The sequence below is a fragment of the Bos mutus genome, chromosome 1 (genome assembly GCF_027580195.1).
Source record: "Bos mutus isolate GX-2022 chromosome 1, NWIPB_WYAK_1.1, whole genome shotgun sequence".
Taxonomy (NCBI): domain Eukaryota; kingdom Metazoa; phylum Chordata; class Mammalia; order Artiodactyla; family Bovidae; genus Bos; species Bos mutus.
In genome coordinates, this window is record NC_091617.1 from 69,715,364 (window position 1) to 69,731,923 (window position 16,560).

The 16,560-nt window shown below is 52.8% G+C and overlaps 1 protein-coding gene across 14 annotated transcripts in view; it reads right to left on the reverse strand.

The window, feature by feature from the left end:
* Positions 1–16,560, reverse strand: part of TNK2 (tyrosine kinase non receptor 2) — a 39,517-nt gene that overhangs the window by 16,660 nt on the left and 6,297 nt on the right. For 7 of the 14 annotated variants that reach the window (XM_070370778.1, XM_070370714.1, XM_070370806.1 and 4 more), the window contains exons 1-3: positions 5,392–5,800; positions 1,850–2,030; positions 781–851 (exon numbers count right to left, since the gene is read on the reverse strand). In XM_070370778.1, coding sequence (XP_070226879.1) covers positions 781–851; positions 1,850–2,030; positions 5,392–5,469 — 330 coding nt within the window. In that variant the 5' untranslated portion in view covers positions 5,470–5,800. Of the gene's footprint in view, positions 1–780; positions 852–1,849; positions 2,031–5,391; positions 5,801–8,688; positions 8,760–10,336; positions 10,476–16,560 lie in introns of those variants that run through there. The other 7 variants (XM_070370782.1, XM_070370746.1, XM_070370792.1 and 4 more) reach the window with 4 other exon arrangements.

The following is a 16,560-nucleotide window of genomic DNA, read 5'->3' on the forward strand; positions in this document are numbered from 1 at the left end:
CACTGCACAACTCTTCTCTCCTGCCTTCACCCACCCCAACACACTCATCCTTCCTGAAAACCTGGGCAAGGGACCAGGACGGTGTCCCCAGAAAAGGCTACAAGATCCCAAGAGACAGCCCCTTTGCCAGATCACAGCCAGGAAATCTCTGCTGCCCAATCCCAGGTCCAGCTGCTTGGTACTGCCCACCCCCCACCCAACCCTGAGGCCAGAAGTGGGGCGGGAAGGCCGGCTGGTTCATTTCCTCTCGCATTGTCTTCCAGACAATGGGCAAAGTTCCACTGAGTCAGACCTGGGACTCACCACTCCACAGACCCAAATTAGAGAAAGGGGGGTGGGGGAGGCCTTGGGGAAGGAAGCTGTCAGGGAGGCCAGTAGACCAGAGAAACCCTCCACGGACTAGGAAGGTGGGGGAGGAGGGAAGCAAAGCCATCCTGGGTCCAGACAGTCCCACCGCCCCATACTGGACAGCGGCCCCAACACTCAGCGCAAGGGCTCAAGTTACAGAGCACTTGTCAACAAGCGCCTGCTCCATGCCCGGCACCACCACCCAGCGGGAGGGGACGTGAAGCCAAGGCTGCATACAGGCCACTCAGCACCGTCTCCAGCGGAGACAGACACTTAGCCAGGCAGCTCTACAAGTACCCTGCCTGATAAGACCCCAGAGGAGGAGGTCTGTACAAAGTGTGAGATTACACCGCGGGGAGAGGGAAGGCTCCCAGGTGACGTCAGAGGGGCCCCGATGAAACCCCACTCCCACCTCCTTCCCAGTCCACCCACCTTGCTCATCCAGGACTTGCGTTTGCACATGGCCTTCCTCCTCTTCACGGCCTCCCACAGCCGCCGCTGGCCTGCGGGGCAGGGGGGAAGGGGAACCCATGCTGTTAAAGCGCTCATCCCCCCACAGAGGCTGCTTCCTCGTCCTCCTGGGGGGAGGCCACCACTAGACAGTGCGCAGCGCAGCAACGCCAAGGAACAAGCCGTCCCCACCACCAGGGCCCGGCCGCCATTAACCAGATGGGCGCTGTGTCCCACTTCCAGGCAATTCTTCTCCAAGTGGACGGAGGTGTTTAACCACCAAAACTGAACAGCAGTACTCTTATGTCAACTCTCAAGAAAAAATAGTTAAGTCAAGGTGATGGATAGAATTTCTTCAATTTTGAGTTTTTCTCCCATAAGGCTGTATTATGTTCCTGGCATTAACTGTCAGTTCTCTAGGCTACAAGCAGCGTAAATCAGTATCTAAATTCTCACATTATCACTTATTTAGCTATTTTAGGCTGAATGCAGTAAAAAGTTGCTAACGTTCTACAAGGAACACCATGACTTCTAGAAGCTACAGTCAGTACTTTTAGGATAAACACATGGGGGGAGGGGAAGTTAGCCTATAGAACAGATCTTTGTAGGAGAGAGGAGAGAAAGGGACAAATCAGGAGAAAGGCAGCAACCCATCTGAGGGTTTTTATCTTTCCTTCTCCACAGACCTCCAGACACTAGCCCTCCGGGTGTTTGGCACAGGCTCAATTTACAAACGAGGAGGAGATGGAAGAAATACAGCCTACGTATGTCTGCACAAACAAAACTCAGTGTGTCGTTAATCCTGAGTAGCTAGAAATTTAAGTCAGACTCCTCCAACTGCAATTCACCTTCACCACTGCACACTCATTGTGCACAGCTTTAAGCCCCACCTGGGGAGATGGGGGGGCGGATCTTGGACAGGCAGTGAGAGCTCTCAGCTCTGCCACTCAGAACAAAGCAAGGAGGGCTCTCCCACGAGGCCGGCAGTTCTGAGGACAGACAAGGTAACTGGTCTGTGGGTGACGATGGGCAAGGCCACACCCCCACCTACCGGGCCGGCCCATGCCGATCTTCTCCAGGTCCTCGTTCTTGACATACTCAAAGTGGGACAGGCGGGTGACGTTGAGGTCGTCGCGGAGGCGCAGGAAATACTGCTGGAGCTGCACCTCGGACAGCAGCTCTAGCAGCCAGCCCGTGCCCTCCTCTGGCTGCATGCTGCTGCTCCCCAGCCTCTGTGGGAACAGAAGAGCCGCTCAGGGACTGCAGAAGGAAGGGAGGTAACACGCGGCCCTGCTACTGGCCTGGGCTCACCCACATCCTACTGTGTGCTGCAGGGAAGGACTCAAACCCCCGTCCTGCTCCCCCAAACAGCTGCACGTCGTAAGAGCCTGCAGCCATGTCCTGCTTCCTATGGCAACAGGGGTAGAATCAGGGTACCTGGGACATGGCCCAGGCCCTGGAGTCAGGGTCTTACTCCCTAAATCTGTCACCTGTGGTCGAGTGACCTGAGATCAAACTCTGTCCTCTGGTTCCCCACTGGCTCTTCGACTCTCCTGGCATCACAAACTCTATAAAAATCTGATGAAAATATCGATTGGATCTCCAGGAAAATACATACATTCTTATTCATAATGTTACTTAAAAAAGTTGGGGGGGGTGCAGTGTCCCTTGAGACCCATCCAAGAGCTCTGCAGATCTGAGGGACCCCACAGGGACTAGATGAGCTCCAGCATGTTCCTCCCAATGCCTGACACTGTAGGAGCTTCTCCTCTGGTCCAAAAACCACTCCCCAGGCACCACACAGAACCACAGGAGCTTGGAGGGAAAGAGGGGTGGAGGCCAGGGCGGGCTTGCAGCCGCAGCCCAGGGAGGCAGTGTGGCTCAGCTACAGTCAACAGTTGTCACAACAGGCTGTGGCCTAGTGGTGTCAAAGATTTTCAATTTTTAAAAGAAATACCAGAAATCGGAATCTGTGTGTAAAATCTCACCATTAAAGAAAGTTTGAGGGACTCTGCCAGTGGTCCAGTGGTTAAGAATCCACCTTCCAAGGCAGGGGACTCGGGGTCGAACCCTGATCAGGGAACTAAGATCCCACATGCCACGGGGCAGCTAAGTCATAACTAGAGAGAACCCTGTGCACTGCAACAAAAACCCCACATGCAGCAACTAACACTCGACACAGCCAAATAAATATCTTTAAAAAAATTTTTGAAAAGGTAATATAGGCACATGTAAAATACCAAAAGGCACAATGAAGCCATAATAAAGTCTCATCCCTGCCTGCTGCACGGCCCGTCCCCAAAGTCAGCTGCGTTAATGACTTTTACCCATTCTTCCAGACTTGTTTTCCCCCCACACACATACTTACCCATTACCCACACCATTCTGTTCCTTGTTTACACTTGACATTAGATCTTTCTCCTGACTTTTGAACTATGTCAACTAATTCAAGTTTGAAATATACACACGCAAGCACGTGTGTACACTGTGCTGGCCAAACAAAACTCCGTGCAGGTCACAGTCAGGCACGGGGCCACCAGGGAGTGGGCTCCTACCGACACTCCCTGGGGCCCAGAGAATGAGGCCAGTGGCACCCTCAAAGCTAGGCAGCTTGGCTCATCCGACACCAAACCCATCCTGGTCTGAGTAAGACCCCCTCGGAGCTGAGGGCTTGGCCTAGCCCTGACCTGTGTTCAATCCCCGCTGAAGACAGGGACCAGGGAAAAGGCCAGCTGCTCCGAGAACCCCTCCTCCCCACTGGGAGGCAGGCTTGTCCCCCCAGCTTTCCTCCCAGGTCGCTCTGGGAGAGCAGGCGCTCACAGCTTGGGCCCAGGGCGAGCCTCCTGCCCCCACAGTTCCCAGCGGAGCTGCCAGCCCAGTGCCAGAAGCTCAGACTTTCCCAGGCAGCCCTGGGCAGTACAAAGAGCCACGGACAGAAACGAGACGCCCTCAGTTCAAACCCTGGCTCCTCCACTGAGGCGGCGGCCCAGAAGGGGGTTTCCAAACTTTAAGCCCTAACCGTTCACCCGCATGGTTCTCAGGAGGCCTGGGTAGCCCCCTAGAGAACATGTCTGGCTGTCAATATGTTGGGGACCGCTAGTGGCAGTGAGTGAGTGCTGGGATTCTCATACTGTCACAAATCCCATACAACTGAATTTATGCAGGTGAAAAATTTACTTATAGTCATCTGAACAGAGAATCAGATTCCATTTTATACACAAACAAGAAAGTATTTTTGCAATTTTAATATAGACTGAATTTTCCTAGAATGGAACTGCTGTGTAAACTGAGGAGAAACTGGCCTTTTGCTTTGTTCGGAGATGAGAAGTTGTCCACCATTCAGAAAGAGGTCACTGCAGACAGCCCACCCTTACTATTTCAAATGTCTCCTCTCAGTCAGCACTTGCCTGACAACATCTTTGCCTCCACGCTGGTTCTACCTGAGGTCTTAGGATCTGACTGCTTCATAACTGAAGCAGTAACTGATTTCCTTTCCATTTTCCTTTATATTACAGGAGGCATTATGTTAACTGACTACACACATAGGCACATGTGCATACACACAGAATAAACAGGTTGTATTTCTATTAACTTTATTTAAGAAAAATAAAAATAACTAACACTTCAACTACAGTTAACCAGATGCTGGGGACAGTTCTAAGCACTTGGCTGATTAACTCACTTATCCTCATACAAAGTCATCCATTACAAACAAGGGGGTATGGACTGAAGAGAGCAGGGCACCACCTCTTTCCAGAAGAAAGCCCCAAAGGACCCCTGTGAAAATCACTAACCCAGGCAGTGTCTCTCTATGGAGTGACCAGACGGGGCCAGCTCGCACCTCCATCATCACTACCTGGTCCCTGGAGCAGAGTGATCCCACCCCCTACACGGCTCAGCCTAAGATGAGGCTGGCCACCAGAGCAGGTGGTCTGAAGACCCCCACTGCGTCCTCCCCAGTCCTCAAGTCCCAGTGCTCCAGGCCCCTCAACCCTACGCTCCTGGGGGCAGGAGGCAGCCACTCCTGAGAACAGCTCAAAGAACTGCCCTGTGTGGTCAGGGCTGGGGGAGACCCAGGGGCCCCTCCCCTGAAGAAGTCTCTGAGAAAGCACAGTCTGGCCTGTTCCTTTTTCCTGAAACACCAGCTAACAAATCTCCCTGCTCCCCAACCCTGGGAACAGGCTGCTCTGCGTGGGGGGGGCATGTGTGGGAAGACGGGAGAGAACACTGGGATCCCGGGGAAAAGAAGGCGGCAGCCAGGGTCCCAGCCCTGTCTCTACCACCCAGCCCAGGGTGACCCTGGACAAGTCCGCTCCCCCACACCCCACCACCAGCCCGTGTCTTTGCTTCCCCCAGCACAGCCCAGTCTACACACCTGTGTCTGACACGTGTAGCTCTCGTGGCTGGCACACACACTTCCCACACAACACTTTGCCGACACACTCGTCACCAAGAACACAGCCACCAGGGCAGAGAGGCCCTGAGCCCCTGTCGAGCCCGCCCCGTCCTTCTCGCTGGCCCTCAGCGCAGGGCTGGCTCTGAAGAGCTGATTCAGGCCCGGCTGTCCACTCCCGCCCCCAGCCCCCCACTCACTGTGTACAGTCTCCGCCGGAGTCTGGCTAGAAGAGGGAACGAGAGCTCGAGGCCCGGGAACCGACGAGCTGCTGGCATCTCCACGGAGAAGGACCCACCCTGACCAGGTCACCGGGGCTCTGGCCCGAGAAGTGGGGGGGATGGGGGACAGTGGTCTCAGCTCCTGAACTGCAGGTACGGCCCAGAAGGGAGGTTAGCCAGAGGTCTGCCCCAGAGGCCCCCAGAGTCCACACCAGGAGCGGTGAATACAGTAGAAAAATAGGGTGGTTCCCTTTGCTCTACTCTACAGCTGTTTCCACAGCTGGCCAGCCTGGCAGGAACGAGCTAGTTCTTCTCTGGGGTGGCTGTAGCCTGGGTCCTCTGTCCTGTCTCTCTGTCTTCTCTTCAGTGCAGTGGTCACAGCTCAGCCCTACTCCCGGGCTCCCCCACCCGACTGCCCGCCCTCCCTCCGCCTCCCTCCCTCCCCAGCTGAGCAGCTCTGACACTGGCTGAAAAAGGACCTTTCTGAATCACTGCCAAGAAGGCGGCGGGAATGGGGGGACTCTTCCTCCCAGCCACCCGCGCTGCCCCCCCCACCTCCACATACACAAGGCCCCCTGTCTCTGGCTTCCACCCCAGCCCCCATAGTCGCAGACAACTCCTGGGATTTTAGGGTGGGGGCCATGTCAATCAAGCAGCAATATACAAAGAGGCCCCCATATGTGCTTGTGTGGGGGCTCTGAGGGCTAGTGAGGGGGCCTGGACACCAGAAAGTCAATCCTGGACCTTGCATGCAGACCCTTCAGAGACCCTCCCCCATCTCCCAGCCCCAGCCTTGGCTGGGCGTCTCCTGGCTCAGGCCCTAATGTGGCCCTGTTACCCTGGTGCCCGACGGAAATAAGAGTCTGGCAGCCTGCCCGAGTGGGGCAGTCCAGCCAAGGGTGGGTGGGGGTGAGGGGGACGGTGAGGAATCTCCACCCCCTCCCCTGGGGTTCCCTTGTCTGCTACGCACATCACCCAGGATGCCTCCTCCCCAGACCAGCTGGCCAAGATCCAAAGCCCCCTCAAAACAAACAAATAAGCCCCTAAACCCTGTGATGGCTCCACCCCAAAACTATAGGATTCCAGGCTATAAGATGTCTCCTGAACAGTACCTACATACAGGGACAACAGCCCCAGCTAGAGGGAACTGCATCACTCCATCAACCCCCTGGGCCCCCCATGTTCCTAGAGCTGACAATTGATCCCTCTGGCCCTCCTCAAGGGTGCCAGCTGCTCTTACACCCCCCTCACTACAGCCCCCAGACACACCTGACAGCTGCAGGAAGTTCTCTCAGGCTCCCTCAGCCCCCACCCTCAGCCATGCCCAGGGAGCCCCTGTTTCTTGCACACTGCTCTCTTGTCCCTCTCCAGCTGGCTACCAGCTCTGGGAGCCCCAGCTGGCTGGTGGAATAGGCAGCTGGGGTGAGAGTTTTGGGGAGTCAGCATCCCAGGCTCTTTCTAGGGCCTCTCTCTCAGTGATTGACCTTCCTGGCAAGGAGGTGCTTGAAGGGACAGACATTTCCTGATCTGACCCAAGGTGGGAGGGGGGGGCATGGGACACCCCCAGGCAATCAGTCCCTCTTTCCCAGCCCCCTCTCATCCCCCACTACCCAATACTTATGATGCCAGCCAGGTGCAGCCTCTCCTGGGTCCCAGTGAATCACCAGTCTTAGAATGGAACCACAGCTAACGGACAAGAGGAGGTCAGGTCGCAGTCACACTAGAGCTAACTTTCCCCTAAACTCTGGCACACAATGCCCACAGCACAGAGAAACCTATTACCTACCTCCCACCAAGCACCACTCTGAAGGAAACCCAGGCACCTGACTTAAAGGGGACAATTTAAGCAGGATCACTCCCTCTGTCGAAAGTTGGGGGAACTACTGGATTGGAAGGGCCGAATTGAAAATTACAACCGCCCAGAAAGATGTGTCCCAAACTCACTGGAACCCCAGACCTGATTCTCCCCTTGCACGTCAGGTAAGAACAAGCCTCAACAGCTTGCTCAGCAATCCAGCTGTAGGAGGCTGTGAAGAAAAGTAAAGCGTGGTCAGGGGTCAGAGCTCCGACTAGCTCTGGACCCCTTTCTCCCAGCCTTGGAAAATAGCACCCTTCTTCCCCAGCTTTGTCCTGTCAGTGACTGCCCTCTATTGGCCAAGAGAGAAAGTGCTTGATCTCCAAGGGTAAGGGAGGCAGACCCGTAAACACCCTGATCATATTTTCCAAAGCAAACAAGGACATTTGGCTTAATATGCAGATTCATAAAGCCAGTAAGAGGGAATGTCCAGGCACACGGACTCTGTGTCCGTGAAAGACTAAATCCATATCCTGGCAGTGCTTCCAGTGCTCCCATGCAGCACTAAGGCAAGCCCAAAGGGCAGCTTAATTGGGTCCTAAGGACTCAGAGACACTGAAGCAGATGTCAGCAACAGAAATTCATCACCACTGACTTTCCCCATCCTAACCCACACACAAACACACCACCATTCTTCACCCAGCCTCCTAGCCCCCAGGATCTGTCCTGGGGCCCAGAAGCATAGATACCCCTCACTCCTGACAGGCTGTCCTCAGCTCACCAGCAGACCTCGGGGTCCAGGCTATCTGGCTGCCCCTTTACCTGCGATTCCTCCTCAGCCCCAGTCAGGCGCTGATATGCAGATCTCTCCCCCATGAAATCCAAACTCCCGGCTTTAGGGCCAGAGAGGGGAGCAGAGCCCTCCCGCAGCCCCCCACCGCTCCAGCGCACCGGCAGCGTCACTGCCCTGCGTCCTGAGGGGCCGGGCCTCTGACATCCTTCAGAAGGAGGGCAGGGGCTGTTATAGCGCCTCGGCCAGAGGAAGGCCAGGTCCTCTGCCCCACATGCACCCCACATCTGCCACCTGCAGCCCGAGCAGAGCGGGTTGGTTAGCGGCCTCTCCCGCTGTGCCTGCGGCTGCCCTTCCCCCAATCCCATGCCCAGCCTCCATTCCAAGGAGCCACCTCTCCGCAGAGCAGCGCCACCAGCTGCCCTCCCGCCCCGACCCAGAGAGCCAGGTGTGGGTCCGCACCTTTACTGACCACAGACCCACAGCTCCCCTCAGCCCCTGGCCGCCTCCAGGACCTCAGAGCCACCGATCAGGTCCTGGGAATTCAAGAGCCCCCATACTCCATGATAAGGAGGGGGATCCATCCAAGAGCCCCTATTCTGACTCAACCCGAGACCCCTCCCTCTAGACCTTGGGGCCTGAAACCTCTCCTTCCAGCCCAGCTTCTACCTGGCTGCAAGAATGCGCCCACCTGGCAGGCTCCGCAGTGCACCGCCGTGGCTCCGCACTGCCGCTCCGCACTCCGAGCTAACCTGCCCAGCCCACTCCTCGCCGGCTATGGAAGCCACGCCCCCGGCATCCACACAGGGAAGGAGACCGCAGGCCACCGCAGCCCCCGCCTCCGTCTCTTGGCCTTGACTTCTCCCTGCCGCCGTCCCTCCCCCATCCCACCCCAAGACTGTGCTGGCCCAGTGCCAGGGAGCTCAGAGCCTTCAGGGCCGGGGAGAGTACTGGGGCTGACCTCTCTGGCCTCAGAAGAGTGCAAGTACCCACACTCCCTGCTGGAGGAGCTGCTCCAACATGAGTCCAACGGGCAGTCTCCCCAGTGCCGCGATGAGGACACTGCCAATGGAAGAAAGCCCACTGCAGAGGCTCTTCCTCTCCCTCTAGCCCGGAGGGCCCCAAGGTGCCACACGCACACCCTCTCATTACGATGGCATGTGAAGCATCCACTGACTCCTCAGCACCAGCTATTTAGGGCTGAGCTCAAGGCACCCTCACCCCTTTGGGGTTTGGGGCAGAGGAGGAGGGAAACGCTGAGACATCAACACACACCACTTCAAGACTGAGGAAGGAGACCCCAAGTGGGCACCAAGTGAGTTCCCATAAGGCTCACTGTCTTCAAAAGCTCCTTCTCCACCTTGAAGCACGCTGGTACAGGGGATGACCTTGCCAGGGTATGTGTTGTTACTCAGTCATGTCCAACTCTTTACGACCCCATGGATGGTAGCCCACCAGGCTCCTCTGTCCATGAGATTCTCCAAGCAAGAATACTGGAGTGGGTTGCCATTCCCTTCTCCAGGGGATCTTTCTGACCCAGAGATCGAACGGGAGTCTCCTGCATTGCAGGCAGATTCGTTACTGCTAAGCCACCAGGGAAGAGACCCTACCAGGCAGGGTGCTTATTCTAGGCAGAAGCTCCTCTGCTCCTACTGCAGGTCTCCAGAGCTCCAGAAGGCAGAAACTGGTTTTGGGAACAGCAGCAGGAACCCAAACTCAGGAGACTGTAGAGATAGAGAGGTTGAAAAAGATGCCCACACATCCTTTCTCCAGGTTGGATAAAGGGTTCGATCTAAACCATTCCCCCTTCCTGCTTTCTTCCTGCCTCCTCCCTTCCTAAATCTCTTGCCTCCTACTGCCATCCTGTTACAAGACATCCACAAGATCCAAACTGCCTCTCGGGTTTAGGGAATCTACCCCACAGGTACACCCCATGATCAACAACTTGGCCCCTTATCTCCAAAGGCAGCCGATAATGGCCAGGAACCAGCCTGCCTCTGCTGTCCCCTCCCCTCCCCCAGGCTCTCCTACAGCATCAGTGGAGTGACAAATCTACACTGAGGAGCAGACGTGACATGTAATTTCCGGCCAGAGGATTTTTCCAAAACAATCTACCGTATTCTCGAGAATATATGCCAACCCCACCTCCAGGCCAGCCCTCTCCCACCTCTGCCTTCCCTCTTCTCCAGGCCCTGGAGGGAAGATAACATATAGGAGAGGAGAAAGAGTGTGTGTTTGGGGAGAGGGGGGCGGGGGGTAGGTTATGGCTCTTCTTCCGACCTGAGGATTATCTTGCCTCCACATGCTAGCCCCACCAAACCCAGTCAACTTCAACTCACCCCTCTGTGTGCAGGGCCTAAGCTTCTGGACCAGGGCCAGGCTGGTTCCCCGTGGGACTTCATCCCAGAGGAACTGCATCAGGAAACCTCACTCCTTCAGGTCATCCCAGGTCTGAAATCACACTGGTCTGGGAGGAGGCTGGCCACAGGCCAAGGGAGAGAAGAGGGTGATTCAGACACACACCATGGCTGTCCACACCCTCTCCATCTCCAGGACACAGTGACCCACTCCCTTCCAGGGGAGCTTGGCAGCTGAGGTCCTGGGATAGACAGTCAAGGCTGAGGCATATTTGCCAGCACTGGGGGGCGCACAGGCCTTGAGTCTAACTAACCCTGAAGGTTCTTCACCCTTCTCCTTAACTGCTGGTATTTCTTAAGACTTTGAAACTCTCCCTTCCTTCTCTCTGTACCTGGGGGGTGGCAGTGGGGGGTCACCTCCTCTCCTCCTAGGGTTCCGATTAGCCCCATGTGCATTCCTGAGCTCCTGAAGCTCTAGACCTGTGTTTCCAGACATGTCCAGCTGGCTCCGCCAGGGGGATACAGGGGTACCACACGCGTCCACACTGAGCTCAGCCTCCCCGACCTTAAACCAAGCGTGTGCTCCTGTCTCCGGACTGAAAATGTCATAAGCCAATGCCAGCCACCTAGGCTGGAAACCTCACCCTGGGCTCCCCGACCATAACTCCCTACTCACTCCCCCATGGGGCAGACCATAAAATCTGCTCTCTGCCTCCTCATTCTCCCTCCCATCAATCTCACTGCGACGAGAGTCAGAAAGAACCTGAACTGAAATCTTGGTTGTATCACTCTCTAATCATTTGGGCAACTGACAACCTCTAAGCCTCAATTTCCTTATCTGTAAAATGGAGATAAACAATGCCTCCTGCATCAAGTGCAAACTCAGTGAGGTCACGAGTAGCACACCTGGCACAGCATCCGGTACACAGTCCCTACTGTTACACTCATCTGAACACAAGTCTCAAGTTCCTTTCCTGCTTGCATCCTTCTGTAACTCCTCACTGAGCCAATTACAAGGCCCTTCACAATCCACCTCTCGTATATTTGTCCACCTCCACCTCTTTTATCATTTCCTTCAAATGTCTCCATGTTCCAACCAAATCAAATAGCCTTTCCTGGAGCTTAATGTCTTTGTGCTATGCTTTGCGATTTACTGTCTACATCATGAACTCCTACACATCCCTCAAGACCCAGCTAAAACATCACTTCCTTTATGAATTCCTATTTCCTATTCCCAAATGGTTAATTTTTTTTTTTACAATGCTTCCTATGTTATCTTGTTAAAGTATATTTGAAACCAAAGTGGCATATCACATAATAGCACATGTGGAAAATAGTCAAGAGAATGAAAAAAAATGTTTAATTATCCATCATGTTCTGCTCCTTTAAGGGTCACTGTTTCTGTACCACTCTGTATTAATATAAAATTCTATTGAGGGAGCCCTACATACGTACCTCTCTTGTGGTTTATACATTGTAAAATAACCATCTGTTTATATCTGTCACCCTGAAGAAGAATCTGGCAAGGCACAGGTGGTCAACAGAGTTCGCTGAAAAGGACCTCAAGCCTTTGTGATGGACCTGTCTATATTCCAGTGAGCTGTGCCACCTACGTCCAGTGAATATCAGGAATAAACCTGGTTGCCCTCGTTGGCTCTGGCTTTGCTCCGCTTCCCCCACCAACCCCTACCCTCTGTCATTATTTCTAATCCAGAAAAGCAAGTACCTTTGTGTGGGCTACCAGTCTCATTACAGTTACCCCTGTCCCAGAACTACTAAGCTACTTTGCTCCCACAAAGCTATTTCAGCCCCGGGGGACAGCAGAGCAGTCCCTCAAGACAGAGGGGGAGTTTTGACTGAAGGCTGCCTTCTCATCAGACTGGATGGAGATGCTGAGAGAGGGAGAGCTGGGGTACAAGACGCCACAGGGTTGACTGATGGGAAGGAGGTCTGGTTTGTCAGGCATCCCAGCCGCAAAGAGAGAGAAAGGACAGGGACAAGGCAGTGAGAGGGTGGGAAGGCAGGGCGTGGAAGCCGGCACAGACACACCAGGTCAGGGACCCTCCTATACCTCATCTCCTTTGACTCTAACAGAGAAGGAAGTGTAACTTTCAGAAAGCAAAGGGAAGAAGCTGACTAAACAGCACAACACAGACCCAGGCTGAGCCCAACACCTCACCATATCTATCAATTTGCTCTTGAACGTATTTTGTAGCTGTTTCACGCTCCACCAGTTGAAGACTGGTGTGCCAACCCTGACACCCAGAGAGAGGACACAGAGAGTCCTGACACATTCCTGAGGCATCCCTCCCCCGCATAGAAACACCACCCGCGTGTGTCAGTGGGTAAATTCCAGCAGCTGTCTGGGTCTCTTGCACACACGTACCACACACGCCTGAGTGCCAGGGCTGGGATGCAGGGCACTGCAGCAAGCTGCCTCTCGGCACCCTCTGGCCCAAGCATCATCACGGCACCAAGGCCCAGAAGTACAGGCTCCTGGGAAGAGATGAAGGATGGAGTCCGGCTTGCAGCAGCCAGCCACTCCCAGAGCTCTTCAGGGCTGGTCCCGCTCAGGCCTCACCCCACCCCCACCCCCTCAGCAAGAGCCTAGAGCTGAAGGGGCCTATTGTTGGGGCCTGGAGGTGGGGTGGGGAATGAAGCCAGAGCTGTGAACTGGAGAGCATTTACTCTGAGAGCGGGACTGCTCATCCCCCTGGGACCATGTCCACACCAGAATCCCAGGAGCTAGGAATATCCAGCGCAGGGTGGACTGCTGAACTGGGAGAGGAGGAGTCCGAAGGTGGGAGTGAGAGAAATGTCAGGGACTACAAAATATTTTAAGTTACCTTACATCCCACCCATTTTAGCCATAAAGAAACTGAGACCCTGAAAGGGAAGGACCACGCCAGGTCTCAGGCGCCTTAGAAGCTGTCACAAGGAATGGATGCCTACGAGTCAGGGGAGATCAACAGTTCAGAGCAACGGTGATTCCCTTCTAGCCATGAAGGGGCAGCCTTGCCAAGGTCAGGGGCCTGGGAAGAGAACTTGCCTCAGTGGGAGTCACAGCATCCAGGCGACAGGCAGAGACAGGAAGAACCCGGAGTTCTCACCTCCAACAGAAGCCTGTGGCTCCCAGAACCTAGAGGTGCTGAAGGAGGGCCCAGACCAAACTTCTCAACACCCGCCTCCTTCAGTCACTCACCACATACCCACTATGTGCTCACCCTGTGCTAGGTTTGGGGGAGTATGACAGAGAAGTCACAACCTGGGTTCTCAAAAAGACACTGTGTGCAAGTTCTTCACTAAAAGCTTTTATTTTTTTATTGCCTGAATAACCTTCCCCCTTACTACCCTACGTTATCCCAGTTTTACAGATGAGGAAACTGAGGCTCTGGAGACATGACCAGGGTCATGCAGGGAGTAACAGCTGAACCAGAATTCAGTCCATATACAACCGGACACGAAACAGCTTGGTTGGAGGGTTGGGGCTCATGGAGGGCAGGACTGGAATCCTATTTGTTTATATTTAACTGAATGAATTCATGGATCCTGGGAGGAAGTTTAAAGAGGGGACAGAGGTTTCAGGAAAAGACACATGCACATAATTCCACTTCTTCCCAAAACCCTCCTGAGGTGGCAACTGTCAAAAGAGGAACTTTCTGAATGGCACAAGTCCCTAAGGACAGGAAGAAGAGCAGAGGAGAAAAACCACAACAAAGCTTTAGAAGCCAGAAAGCAGATGGGCCAGTGGCTACGGAGAGCAGACCTGAGAAAATCCCCAGTCTCAGGGTGAAAAGTCCTTGACTGCCCCCCACAGAATCCTCAGAAGACCTGGGAACTAGCAGCCCCAGAAACCTCTAGAAGAAGAACAGGAGACAGAGAGAAGTGCTAAAAATACACAGGATTAGTTAAAAGCTGTTTAAGAAGCAGTAAGACCCCTCTGGACTCCCTCCCCAATACAAAGCCACTGGGTGGCTGCCCTGGTACCACCCAGCAAAGTCGGGACTTTCCTTCAGAGGTAAACTGCCGGTCTCTGACTGGCACAGCAGGCTTGGCTGAGAACCGGATGCCATGGCCCTAAAAAGGAAGGCACACATAGACATGGCGATTCTAGTTCCCCTTCTGCATTCCCTCCAGCAACGTGGAGCCAGGCCTCCATCTCCTAGCAGAAGACAGGGGTATCCTTTCGGAGGACTCTGAACAGGCAAGAAAGATACAAAGAAACCAACCCTGGGAGTCCCCCTCAAACCGTCCAGCCAGGTCACCATATGAAGAGGCTCAGTCAACAAGACCACCCAGTGCTTGCAGTCAAGAGCAGATGACAAAAAAATTTTCAGACACCCAAGCAAAGCCTCTAACATGGAAGAAAGTAAAACACAGAAAAAAAGAACTGAGAATAAACAAGACTACACAAGAGAAGAAACTTTCTGACAGAAAATGCTCATTAATATCCTGAGAGAGACAAGATGTTTCATCTTGTCTTATACAAAACAAGAAGAGGATATATATATATATATATATATATTTTTTTTTTTAAACAAGGGAATAAAAAATTACAAACAGGCAGAAGACATAAAAAATTCAATAGACCCATCACCACCTCTCCCAGCAGTCTTGCCCTGGCAGTAGGTGCTTATAAATTTGTTCAACAGATATATTTGCAAATCTATTTGTTGAATAAATAATGAGGTACTATTTCAAACTTTAATGCAGATCACCTGAGGATTCTTGTTAAAATGCAGATTTAGATTCCACACATATGGGGTAGGGCCTAAGTTCTGCATTTCTAACAAGCTCCTGTCCTTAGCCTACACTCTGAGAAGCAAGGGTCTCTGCTAAACTCTGGAGCAGTGGTTCTCTGCACTAGCTGTGTATTAAAAAATCACCTGGTGGGTAGGAATGTGTCAATGTATGGGTCCCACCCACTGAGATTCTAAACTTGGTCTAAGTGAGATTTAGGCACCATATCGTTAAGTCTCTTCAGATGAATCCAGACTGGGGTTAAGAACTGCTGCTCTAGAGAGAAAGCCTGTAATTGTGCTAATCATTGGTCCTGGCCAGAACAGTCGTGTTTTCAAATATTCTCCGCCACTGACCCTGACCACTCTCAGAAGGCTCTTCTCATCATGGCCATGAGCACCAGTTTACGGGACTACTTACTATACAGATGATAATTCTTAACACTAAATCCTATTAATGTCAGTGGATGGAAAAATCATTCTACTAAATTTCTAAGAAATTCATTCTGAAAATTTCTTCTTCAGATTCACACACTTCTCTTAATTTTTCTAATTTAAAAAAATCTGAGTCTTAGAATGTTAGAAATTAAGTCCTTAAAAAAAAAAAAAGGTGTTTTTTGTTTTTTAGTGAAATATGGATACTTCCCTAGCCAAAAATCCTAACCCATTCTTCCAATATGTCTATTAAAACTTAAGGTGAATTTAGTAGTTTTCTGTCTATTTCATCCATGCCATGGGATAAAAGAACATCAACAGACATTTTCTGCTATCAAAATTGCTAAAATCACAACAGAAGGGATGGAGGGAAAAGTACAGGGAATTGCCACAATGGAGAGCAAAAGTCCACACCAAAGCTACATAATTAAAGAATATTGGAGATGAAGAAAAGACGCTATAAACTTCTGGGCAAGGGGACAAAACAAGGATTGGGAATGACTATAGACATTAATGTTAACTCTGGAACTTAACAGCAATGTTTTTTAGATTCCAGAGCAACTGCCAGCCTGAAAGTGAAAACCGCTCAGTCGTGTCCAACTCTTTGCGACCCCATGGACTGTATGCGACCCCATGGACTATACAGTCCATGGAATTCTTCAGGCCAGAATACTGGAGTGGGTAGCCTTTCCGTTCTCCAGGGGATCTTCCCAACCCAGGGATCGAACCCAGGTCTCCCAAATTGCAGGCAGATTCTTTACCAGCTGAGCACAGGGGAAGCCCAAGAATACTGGAGTGGGTAGCCTATCCCTTCTTCAGCAGATCTTCCCAACCCAGGAATCGAACCAGGGTCTCCTGCACTGCAGGCAGATTCTTTACCAACTGAGCTATCAGGGAAGCCCATTTCCAGCCTAGATCTCTATATTCAGTAATTAAGTGACTTGATTATCAGACTGGCAAGGTCTCAGAATAATCTACCATTCTTTCACCCTCCTCTTGGGAAGCTATTGAACGATGTGCTATCCCAAACTA